Source organism: Hyperolius riggenbachi, chromosome 8 (genome assembly GCF_040937935.1).
Source record: "Hyperolius riggenbachi isolate aHypRig1 chromosome 8, aHypRig1.pri, whole genome shotgun sequence".
NCBI lineage: Eukaryota > Metazoa > Chordata > Amphibia > Anura > Hyperoliidae > Hyperolius > Hyperolius riggenbachi.
The window spans coordinates 174,657,211-174,669,796 of NC_090653.1; the positions used below are offsets into that span (position 1 = coordinate 174,657,211).

Sequence of the window (12,586 nt, forward strand, 5' to 3'; positions counted from 1 at the left end):
ACATAAGGAAATAATCCAAGTCTTTTTTTAAATGCAAATATAAAATGTAACATGGTAAGACATTCCAAAACTTAACCACTCTTGGAAAAGTCAGTAACAAGACCCAAACATCTGTTCACAAAGTTCAGAGCTGCCAGCAAAGTGTGAGTTTTTCCTTTGCACAGAGCCCTCTCCCATCTCCTCCCAACATTTGGTTTGGTTATACTTGCTGATTTGCTGTGTTCATTTTTTATGGATATAATATATAACATTTCATTTTGTAATTTCCCTTATCCTTTAAAAACCTCCTTGCGACTGCCTAATGCCAACTGGCTGTCGCAAGGTAGCAGCCCCAGGACTGCGTAACGCCAACTGGCGTCAAAGAACGGCGGCGAGGAAAAAAAAGGTAATTTTATTTAAAAATAAACAAATAAATATCGCAGGAGCGAGCAGAGCCCACCAACAGAAAACTCTGTTGTTGGGCAGAAAAGGGGGGGGGGATCACTTGTGTGCTGAGTTGTACGGCCCTGCAGCAAGCCCTTAAAGCTGCAGTGGCCTGAATTGTAAAAAAATAGCCTGGACACTAGGGAGTAAGCATATGGTCCTGAAGTGGTTAAAACCCTAGCATTTTATTTATAAATATTATATTTCATGGTAATATTCAATTTGCTGTTTCAGTTCCTTAAAACTTAGCTTCTCTTTATTTGTTTTTTTTTTGTCAGTGATAACACACCTTTCCCTTCCCACCATGATAATGGACTTCACCTGGAAGCTTTCTGTAGCTCTAAAAACATGTTCATACTAAAAGAACGGATACAACTATCAAGTGGATGGCATACACAGGAGAGGCATCTGCTCCTATTCAGTGACAGCCTTATCATTGCCAAGTCAAAGTAAGTATCACTTTTTCAACCTGTACAATGTATTTAGTTTTGTTTTTTTTTAATCTGAAAGCAAACTAAAACAGAAAAGGACAAGACATGATAATAAAATACTAAATGGATTCAGCCATAAGCCTTCCTAGTACACACACTAGAGGGTTCACTAGAGGGCCAGTTGGGGCCATCTCTGCCAAGCGTCTAGCATGGGTGCAGTGGACTTGATGCAACACCAACAGATCTGGAGTGTTAAGCGCATGCCAAGTGCATTGTTCTACATCCCCCTCCTCCCTCAAAGCTACTCTGTTGTGTACCATGCTGTCCTCCTCCTTTCATAGCAAAAGAAGCTCATTACTTGTTCTACAACAAGAATAACCATAACTTGCGAGGCTAGGCCTGTGGATAGACAGGGGAGGTGCAAACCTCAGGTTCATTATCAGTAAGCAGGAACAATGTTGTTCTGGTTAGGGAGGAGAGGATACTTTTTTGCATCACACCTTGGGTGCTGGAGGATCCTGTCCCAGCTCTGATAAGCAATGCAACTGAGCTTGCATCAAACACAAACAGTCATTAAAAGGTAACTGCAAGGGACTAAAATTGTACTGAATGTTGTGAACTACTATATACTGTGTGGAGAAATGGTAGTATTAGCTGAAAAGGGAGCCTGAGCCATCTATGTAAAAAGGGTGCCTCCATAGACATCAATGTTACTTGCTGCAAATCTCAGCTATAAGGTGATGAAAAGGGTGCCTAAGTCTTTCTTTCTGCTATAAAAAGGCACAATTATGTAGCCAAGATTTTTTCCGGTTATAAAAGGATGCCCTTTTATAGCTGAGATTTTTTTTTTTTGGGGGGGGGGGGGGATATAAAAGGGCACTGAATATAGCCAGGATTTTTTTTTTTTGGCTATAAAAGGGTGCTGGATACAGCAAAGATTTTTTTCAGCTGTATAAATGCAGCTACAAGATTAATTATTTAAGCAAGCCACAAAATTAGGTTATTTCAATTAATTTGCTTATATCAGTTCAAAATAACCTATATGCTTGACATGAAATGCGGCGAAGATGGGGCACCACCATGGGGAATTAAGGTTAGGCATCAAAATGGGAGGATCTTAGGGTTAGGCACTAACCAAGATGGGTCTTAGGTTTATGCACCACTGGGGGGGATCTTAGGGTTAGGCGCCACCAGGAAGGGTCTTAGGGTTAGGCACCACCAGGGGTTCTTAGGGTTGGCCACCACCATGATGGGTCTTATGGTTAGGCACCACCAGGGTTGGTCTTAGGGTTAGGCACCACCAGGAGTGGTCTTAGGGTTAGGCACCACCAGGAGGTTTTAGGGTTAGGCACCAGCAGGGGGGTCTTAAGGTTAGGCACCACCAGGGGAGGGTTTTGTGTGACAGTAGGGAGAAGTTAGGTCATAGTAATCACTTTTCTCGGCTATGTCATTTTTCTCAGCTATATCTGCCACCCTTTTATAACCCAAAAATTAAAATCTCGGCTATATCAGGTGCACTTTTATAGCCCCCAAAAATCTCGGCTATATCCAGCACCCTTTTTAGCCCCATGAAATCTCAGCTATAACTCGGCTACTACATCCAGCAACCTTTTATAGTCCAAATCTCTGCTATATCAGGCTCTCTTTTTCCAGGCACCCTTTTTAAATGAATGAGAAATGGCTTCCAATAACTACTAAAAAATGTATCCAGTCGGGCTTCATTATTATTATTTTTTTTTATAACGTGACAGTGACGTACTGTAGCTTCATGAGTGTTTTACAAGGTTGTTTCCAGTTTCACAGATGATATTGCTACTGACAAGTTAAAGGGGACTAGCAGTGGCGTAGCTAAAGAGCTGTGGGCGCCGATGCAAGTTTTACAATGGGGTCCCCCAAGCACTCTATTCATAACAATTGATACGGTGCACCAAAAACTACCAATGGCAACTACAGTGCCAGAGGTGCAGGAAGAGGGTGGAGAACAGTCTGTTAATGATTACCACTATTCAAAGTATCTTTAGAAGTGATTATTATGAGCACAGGACCAATAGAGAGCTAATACTGTAGTTGAGGGAGGACCCTTTGGAGCCCCTCTGGCCCAAGGGCCCTGATGCGGTCGCAACCTCTGCAACCCCTATTGCTACACCCCTGGGGACAAGATCCCCGAAAGCTTGCATAATTTAATGTTATCAGTTAGCCATTAAAAAGTATTACCGGTACTTTTACAAAACTTTGTTTTTTCTACCTGCATTATTTGTTTGGCTAACACAGTACAGAAACTATTTTGCTACTTGGTTTTCTTTTGTAATAATATTTCTTAAAAAGGTATTTTGTCTCAAAATAAACCAATACTTGTAAGCAAAAGGGAACTATATCATGGCCCCCTTCTTTTGTAAATACATACTCATATATCTTGTTTACTTACGACTACTCTTCTTTTTGTTTGAATTATATCATATTTCATCATATCTTATAACAGTCGGTCTTTAATTTGTCTCTTTTTGTGTACCACGTGCATTTTCATATATACATTTTATTTAATTGACCTACTGTTGCTTATGTTGCTTATAGTACATGTTTGGAAATTTTTCTTAATTTTATATGAAAAACATTGTTCAGAACCTTTTTGAAAATGTGTAATGTAGTTCTCCTTTAACTTCTAAGAGTGTTTATTCTCACATCACTTCACATTGTTGCATTTGAAACAGAAGCTGTGATCGGTAAGAGTTATGGTCTTCTATAACGCAATTTTTCTTTTTATAAGGTCTTCGTCCACTATGAAGGTTAAAAAGCAAGTTCCATTGAGTGAGGTGTGGATCTCCTCCAACTTTGAGGATGTTTCAGAGAAAAAGCATTCTGTGGATGATTCTTTTGTCATTGGATGGCCAACCACAAGCTACGTTGTGACATTTAGGTAATGTATTTTGACAAAGAAAATCATAAAAAAAGCAGCTTTCTGACTTTGTTATAAGAAATAATATTGTTGCTGTTGTATGTATACATGTTATAGCTGCCATTTTAACAATAACAATAACATTTTTATAGCGTTTTTTTCCCTGGGGACTCAAAGCGCTGTTACCTGCATTATGCAGTCTCAAAGGCTCAGGAAAAGAGGTGAGTTTTTAGCCTTTTTTTAAAAGCTGTCCAGAGAAGGAGCCTCTCGTACTGATTGTGGAAGTGAGTTCCATAGAGTAGGGGCTGCATAGGAAAAGGCCCGAGCACCAAATGTTAAGTGTGTCCTGGAAATAACCAGATTCATCTTGTTGGCAGATCGGAGGGTGCGTGGAGGGGCATAACGTTCCAATACATCCGCTATGTATTTGGGTCCCATGTGGTTTAGAGCCTTGAATGTCAGCAGGCAGATCTTAAAATGGATTCTCCATTTTACTGGCAACCAGTGAAGAGTTTGCAGTACTGGGTGATGTGTGAGCTGTGGGGGGCATTGGTTAGGAGTCTGGCTGCAGCATTCTGTACTAGTTGTAAGGGGAGCACAACCTTATCTGTAGATCTGATGAACAGGGCATTGCAGTAGTCTAGGCGGGAGGATACAAATGCATGAACCAGGGCAGGTAAGTCTTCAGCTGGGATAAGGTGTTAGATTCTCGCTATATTTCTTAGATGGAAGATGGAAGACTTGACGACAGCTGATACTTGCTATCTGAGTTTTAGATTTCCATCCAGGATCACCCCAAGGTTTCGCACAGAGTCTTTATACTGTACGGTATCTACCCCAATTGCTAGTTTGAGGTGGTGAGCATTTTGAACTTTATCCATCATGTGTGGACCACCTACCACCAACACCTCTGTTTTTTCAGAGTTCAGCCTCAACCAGCTGGTGTTCATCCAATTTTGTAAATCTACTAGACACGCATTTATGAATGCTAATGGGTCTTGTGTGTCAGGCTTGAAGGACAGATACAGTTGTGTGTCATCTGCATAACAATGGTATCCTAGGCCATAGTTCTGGATTTTTTTGCCCAGTGGGACTATGTAGACTGCAAAGAGTAATGGTGATAGCACAGAACCCTGTGGAACTCCATAGGCAAGTGGCACTGGATTAGAGTAGTGTGTGCCCAGACATACTTGCTGTGTCCTGCCAAATAGGAAGGTCTGAAACCAGCTAAGAACAGTACCCCTTAGGCCACAGTAATTCTTCAGTCGCTGGATTAGTATTTCATGATCCACAGTATCAAATGCTGCAGAAAAGTCAAGAAGAAAGAGAATTGAGCAATCACCCTTGTCCCTTGCAGTAAGTAGATCATGCATTACTCGGACTAATGCCGTTTCCGTGCTGTGTCTTTTCCTGAATCCTGACTGAAAAGTATCAAACATGTTGTTATCTGTAAGTCTGGCTTCTAGCTGGTTGGTGACTGCTTTCTCGATAACTTTTGATAGGAATGGTAAGTTCGCCACAGGTCTGTAGTTGGTTACAGAATCAGCATCTAGTGATGGTTTCTTCAAGAGGGGTTTTATGATTACTTTCTTTAGTTCTTCTGGGAAAAGTCCACTTTGCAAGGAGCACTGAGTTATTTTGTGAAGTGCTGGCCTGATCAGCTCTGGGCACTGCATTAAGGATCCATTTGGGCCAGGATGCAGGTCGCAGGTAGTGGGGTGGAGACTTTGAATGAGAATTCCAAAATCTTCTTCACTCAGAGTGTCAAAGACTTGCCATGGTGGCAGGGGCGTAACTAGAAATCACTGGGCCCCCTGTGAATATTTGGATGGGGCCCCCCCCCATAGGTGCCAAATAATCGTAATGGGGCAGCGTTTCACTGTAAATTAATTGTAAAGTGGGCAGCATTTTACCAGACAATCGTAATGTGGGCCAGAAAATCGTAATGTGGGCAGAGTTCACCAGAAAATCGTAATGTGGGCCTTTAGAAAATCATAATGTGGGCAGAGTTCACCAGAAAATCGTAATGTGGGCACCAGTCACCAGAAAATTGTAACGTGGACAGCATTCACCAGACAATCGTAATGTGGGCAGCGTTCACCAGAAAATCATAATGTGGGCAGAGTTCACCAGAAAATCATAATGTGGGCAGAGTTCACCAGAAAATCGTAATGTGGGCACCAGTCACCAGAAAATCGTAACGTGAGCAGCAGTCACCAGAAAATTGTAACGTGGACAGCATTCACCAGACAATCGTAATGTGGGCAGCGTTCACCAGAATATCGTAATGTGGGACAGAAAATCGTAATGTGGGCAGAGTTCACCAGAAAATCGCAATGTGGGCAGCAGTCACCAGAAAATCGCCATGTGGGCAGCAGTCACCAGAAAATCGCCATGTGGGCAGCAGTCACCAGAAAATCGCAATGTGGGCATCAGTCACCAGAAAATCCTAATGTGGGCAGCAGTCACCAGAATATCGTAATGTGGGCAGCAGTCACCAGAAAATCCTAATGTGGGCAGCAGTCAGTCACCAGAATATCATAATGTGGGCAGCACACACCAGAAAATCCTAATGTGGGCAGCAGTCACCAGAAAATCCTTATGTGGGCAGCAGTCACCAGAAAATCGCAATGTGGGCAGCAGTCACCAGAAAATCGCAATGTGGGCAGCAGTCACCAGAAAATCGTAATGTGGGCAGCAGACACCAGAAAATCATAATATGGGCAGCAGACACCTGAAAATCGTAATGTGGGCAGCAGACACCTGAAAATCGTAATGTGGGCAGCAGACACCTGAAAATCGTAATGTGGGCAGCAGGCACCTGAAAATCGTAATGTGGGCAGCAGACACCTGAAAATCGCAATGTGGGCAGCAGACACCTGAAAATCGTAATGTGGGCAGCAGACACCTGAAAATCGTAATGTGGGCAGCAGACACCAGAAAATCGCAATGTGGGCAGCAGTGACCAGAAAATCGTAATGTGGGCAGCAGACACCAGAAAATCCTAATGTGGGCAGCAGTCACCAGAAAATCGCAATGTGGGCAGCAGTGACCAGAAAATCGTAATGTGGGCTGCAGACACCAGAAAATCGCAATGTGGGCAGCAGACACCTGAAAATCGCAATGTGGGCAGCAGACACCAGAAAATCGCAATGTGGGCAGCAGACACCAGAAAATCGCAATGTGGGCAGCAGACACCAGAAAATCATAATGTGGGCAGCAGACACCTGAAAATCGTAATGTGGGCAGCAGGCACCTGAAAATCGTAATGTGGGCAGCAGACACCTGAAAATCGTAATGTGGGCAGCAGACACATGAAAATCCCCCTGCAGAATTTCACTTCCGGAAGTGACGTCAGCCGCTAGAGCGAGAAGGCGGCGATGGAACGCAAGGAAGAAGGTATGTATCCCGCCGCCGCTGCTGCCCGCTGCCCACACACATTCACTAGCTGGAGGGGGGCGCAGAGGGGAGAGCCCCGAGGTGAGGGAGAGGGGGGAACTTCCCCTCTCCCCGCCGACTGTGGGCAAGGCTTTCCCCTCATGCTGCCACCCCTCCAGCCCCCAAAAAACGGCCCCGAGCGGGCCCCAGGGGGGGGGGGGCGGGCCCCCCCGCGGGCGCAGGCGCTGCAGGGCCTATTGTTACGCCCCTGCATGGTGGTACGCTGGTGAGCATATGCAAAGTCCAGTGGTCAATTGATGTTGTTGGTGTAATGCTGGCACAGATGGCAGACACCTTGATCACTGGCGAACTGAGGGGGCTGTTCCGGGTGTCTGGAACCTCCCCCCTGCACTGAGCTGTGTATTCAGCCCGCATAATATAAACAGCCTCATTCTCCCTCCCTTCTTACTTCTGGTGCTTCCCTCCAGCTAATAGAATGAGAGAGGCAGCCCAGCTTCCCTCACAAGAAGATGCTGCCTGCAGTGAGAGAATGTTGGTTATGGAGTCCTGGACTCTCCACAGCACAGAAGTGTCCGACATGATGAAATTAGAGTGCAGGCAAGCTGGTAAAATATGCACAGCATGATGCAGAGCTTGCCTGGACTCAGGGTCCGTGGGCAAACATCTGTCTGGTCTCTCCCCATTGTTATAATGACTGCATGTATGGGTAAGGTGTTTAACAAGCTGAAAAGTTTTTGACAGTCCCTAGACTCCAGGAGGGCTTCTTTCTGACTTGTGTGAGAGACTGACAGGGACAGGAGTCCGATTACAGGCAAGTAGCCTGTCTGATGTGGGACTGCAATACAGATAAGTTCTCTGCTCCATCTCAGGCTATTCTCAATTTCTCCACTCCTCTCTCTGGGCTAGTGCACGCCAAAATGACAATAGCAATCGCTAGCAATTTGTGAGTGTGATTTTGTGAAGTGATTTTCAGAGCGATTTTTGAATGAATTGCTCAAAAACATGCTACATGCAGTATACCTGCGATTTTGAAAAAATCACAACGCTGCTGTGGGAACACCCACATAGGGTAACATTAGTCAAGCGCTTTTCAAATCACTGTTGATTTGAAAAACGCTCAGAAGCACTCTTGGTGTGCACCAGCCTCCTTCATTTACCTTTGTTTCCCTCTTCCCCTAGAGCTGGCTGTGTCTTCTTGTCATACAGGAAAGCTAAATAAAAGTGCAATCTTGGTGAGGCAAAATATTATTATTTAGTATTTATATAGCGCCGCCATCTTCCGCAGATGCATATATCCCTGCATCATATGGCTATCGCTTGCGCTATGTGACACTATGTAGCATATTCCACTGAATTGTCCAAACTAAGTCTATCTCCTGTTCCTCTCTCGGGGAGTTGTTCCAGCGCTGTACCCCGTTCACATTTGCTGCTACCAGAAGCCCTCAGAAACACTCGTGTCCTTGAGTACTTCCAAAGATAGGCAGCTCCGTAATACGCCAGCGCACTTTTGTGCATGGGCAGTATGGAGCCACCTGTATTCGGAAGCACTCGGGGACATACGTGCTTCTGGACCTTTCAGGAACCCCCCCCCTTAAAAATCCTGCGTTTGCCCCTGTTGATTGTGAAGAAGGCAGATAATTCTTCACACCTTTCCCTGGAGAATGTGGTGGGGGCTTTTAGGCAGGAAGGATTGCAGAGTGATTCCACTGTGTGGAAGTTGTGCAGCTCTGTTGTTGGCTGTAGATATTTTGTGCGAGAAGAAGACTGATTTTTTCTTGGTTATTGCTTGTTGGTATTGTCTGAGGTGTTGAACTAGGCTAGATTTGTGCTCCTCAGACCCTGATTTACGCCACTGTCTTTCTAGTATGCGCCATTTATTTTTTAGATCCATGATGGTTTTGTCAAACCAATTAGCTTTCTGCTTTTTGGTTGCTGATTTGGTGCGCCATGGGGCAATACAGTCAAGTGTTTCATATATCATAAACCAAACACTGTGAGATATACTTAAGCAGGTATGATCCGACTGAACAAAAGCATTCAAACTAATTTATATACAGTGTATAACCAGGGGGACTTTTAGCTGTGGAGGCTGTGTGTACTGTCGGTATTTGCTGGTCGGTTCAGAGATAGTCCTGCCTGGTGGAAGACGCTGGGCTTTGCGCCATTTCGTTAACTGCAATACCACCTGTGTGATCTATTTGTTATTATGTAGATGTGGTTGTTTTTATGTTGGTAAGACATATAGAGCTTTTAAAGAGAGGATCAAGGATCACATTGGTGATATTGGATGTTGCAACTTTAAATCCCCCATCTCACGCCATGTAAATTTGGATCATAGAGGAGACCCCAGCTTTGTACGTTTTGTGGGCCTAGATAGAATCCATAGACACAATAGAGGAGGGGACGTGGATCAGAAGCTACTCCAATTGGAGTCGCGCTGGATCTATAATTTGAATGCCACGAAGGGAAAGGGTTTGCAAGATAGTGTAAACTATTGCACGTTTTTACCGAGCTAGTCGCACCGTTTGATGCGCAATCGGTGAATAGGTGTGATTACTTCTCAATATTGTGCCCCTTGGGTTCCTTTTGTGCTCGTGCCTGCCTTCGTGCCTTGGTGTGCTCTTTTCTCCTGCTGAGTTACATGCCTTTAGGTTTTGGCATTCAGTGTTTATTACACTTATGCCTTTCCTTCTCTTCTTTAATGGGCTTTGCACCTGTCTGTATTTCTATTTTTTGTTTTTTGTTAGTTATCTAACATCCCCTTGTTTGTTGCGTTCTTCTGCTGGTCTCCCCTCGTTGCCATGCCCTGTTTGCTTGGCGTTGGAGCGGCGGTTTATCAGCAGTTGGACTTTATTAGTATTATTGCTTTTTTTTTGTATTTGGTCATATGTTTATATATATATACTATCTATGTTTATATTTATGTATTCCGTGTTCCGCCCCCGCCTCCGCATGCTGACTCTCACCTCTTCCAATTGGTGCAATGCCGACCTGGGATGACCTGAGGGCGTGCGCACAGAGTGTGGAGCACACGCCGTGGGCTCTTTCCTTGAGTGTGGCACGCACAGCACTGTCACCAAGTATCAGCCAATGGCTGTGCACGGAAGACGTGCATCACGGAAGTGGGCGTGACTCGGCGGCGGCGTTTTGGGAGGCGAATGTCCATGGAGTCTTCACGGATTTAAGGGTGAGTTCCTCACTCTATAGTGTTTGGTTATTGTTTTTCGGGGGTTGCTTGCTCCTGATGAGGCTGCCTCTTTTTAAGCAGCGAAACATGTTGAGTATTTAGGCCTCCCCCCTGCACGGAGGCTTTGATTTTGCTGTGCAAATATGGACTTCAAACCCTTTCTTATGCTTCGGATGTGACTACTTTAGACCACCTGACCTGACTCCAATTCAAGATCCCAGGACGGGTAAACCATGTATTGGGAATATCAAACTAACATGCTGAGACCCCTTGCGTGGGCATGAACTATGCTTAAGTGATATAAGATGCTGGCTCATTAACAACTTGCTTTGACTGCTATATTGCTATTCTACTGCTGGCTCTAACTTGATGCATTGAACTAACTTACATTGGCTTCTGGCTTGTTACGCTTGGGATTCTGCGAGTGGGAATCAGCAGTGAACTGCCTGCAACTGGAGCCTACTGCGTTTATTTCAAGAAAGAGTTAATAGCTTGCCTGTTTGTTGGAGCTGCATTATTCGATATTTATGTTCACCTGCGATTGGGGCTGGACACTTTTTTTGAGTTAGGTCACAACAAGTTCTTTGGTGAAACAGGACTTTTTGAAGCTATTTAAAATAACATTGCGGTTACTTAGTCCTTGCGGAATTTGGGGACTGCAGCCCCTTTTCCACTTATCCCTCTTTTTTGCACAGCACTTTTTTGCCACCATTTTTTAGCAGTGTGTCTATGTTATATGTTGTATGTGCTTTACTTATGATTTAGTGATATTTAACTATTAGTGATAAAATAAAGTAACTTTTTCTACCTCATATGCACCCAAGAGTTAACCCTTTTTCTTGTGCATATATATTGTTTAATGTTGACATGGTGCATGTGGGGCATTTATAGGGTTTTCTTTTCTGATTATTGGTCCTAATGGGTTACTATACCTGTCATATTTAAGCAATTGTTTTTTAATTATGGATGAATAGAAAGGTTAGAGATAAAATGAAGGCGAAAAACAATGCCTATAAGGTCCTAAAACAGGAGGGCACTGAGGCTGCATTAAGCAATTATAAGGAGTGCAATAAAAGTTGTAAAAAGGAAATTAGGCTGGCAAAGATTGAAGCTGAAAATCAAATCGCTAGGGATATCAAATCTAACCCAAAGAAGTTTTACAAGTACAGGTCCTTCTCAAAAAATTAGCATACTGTGATAAAGTTCATTATTTTCTGTAATGTACTGATAAACATTAGACTTTCATATATTTTAGATTCATTACACACAACTGAAGTAGTTCAAGCCTTTTATTGTTTTAATATTGATGATTTTGGCATACAGCTCATGAAAAACCCCAAATTCCTATCTCAAAAAATTAGCATATCATGAAAAGGTTCTCTAAACGAGCTATTAACCTAATCATCTGAATGAACTAATTAACTCTAAACACCTGCAAAAGATTCCTGAGGCTTTTAAAAACTCCCAGCCTGGTTCATTACTCAAAACAGCAATCATGGGTAAGACTGCTGACCTGACTGCTGTCCAGAAGGCCATTATTGACACCCTCTAGCAAGAGGGTAAGACACAGAAAGAAATTTCTGAACGAATAGGCTGTTCCCAGAGTGCTGTATCAAGTCACCTCAGTGGGAAGTCTTTGGGAAGGAAAAAGTGTCCATATACTCCGTCAGATTAGCACCATCTAAAAGCGGTTTTATTGAACAATCTTCAGTTAAAAATGTTACATCACTTTAAAAGCCACATGTGGGTATGCCTCAGATGACGCACAGGCGTTTCGGGCCACTTCCAGTCCTTTCTCAAATCATGGCAGGCCCACACTGACAACAAGATTGCTTACGACCTATTTATAAGGCCCCCAAGAGGACCACATAGAGAACTACTCATTAGCATATATACATATTCATCAGTAAGAAAAAAGCACCAATCGCATGATAGATAACAACAATATGGCCATATACACTGGAATTATATAGTCATGATCTCGCAGCATAATAAATACATATGATAGCATCAAAGGACACTCACCCAACGCTCCCCTTTTGTGTAAAACACTAGGGAAAGCATGTAAATACGGATCATCGCGTCCCTATACGGAATCTCAATGCAGGCGTTAACAGCCAATCAAAGAAGAGCCTACAACGTCCGCTTATGTAGTCCACAAGACGGTATCCAATCCCCAGACGCGCAAACCCACGCAAACCCAATGTGCAGACAGGGCGGGGAAGAAGGAGTCACTCATGTGGGAACCAATCA

The 12,586-nt window shown here is 43.7% G+C and overlaps 1 protein-coding gene across 1 annotated transcript in view; it reads left to right on the forward strand.

The window, feature by feature from the left end:
* Window positions 1-12,586, forward strand: part of LOC137527192 (rho GTPase-activating protein 20-like) — a 275,894-nt gene that overhangs the window by 94,535 nt on the left and 168,773 nt on the right. The window contains exons 3-4 of the mRNA XM_068247674.1: window positions 702-872; window positions 3,619-3,768. Of these exons, the coding sequence (XP_068103775.1) occupies window positions 702-872; window positions 3,619-3,768 (321 nt within the window). The remainder of the gene's footprint in view (window positions 1-701; window positions 873-3,618; window positions 3,769-12,586) is intronic.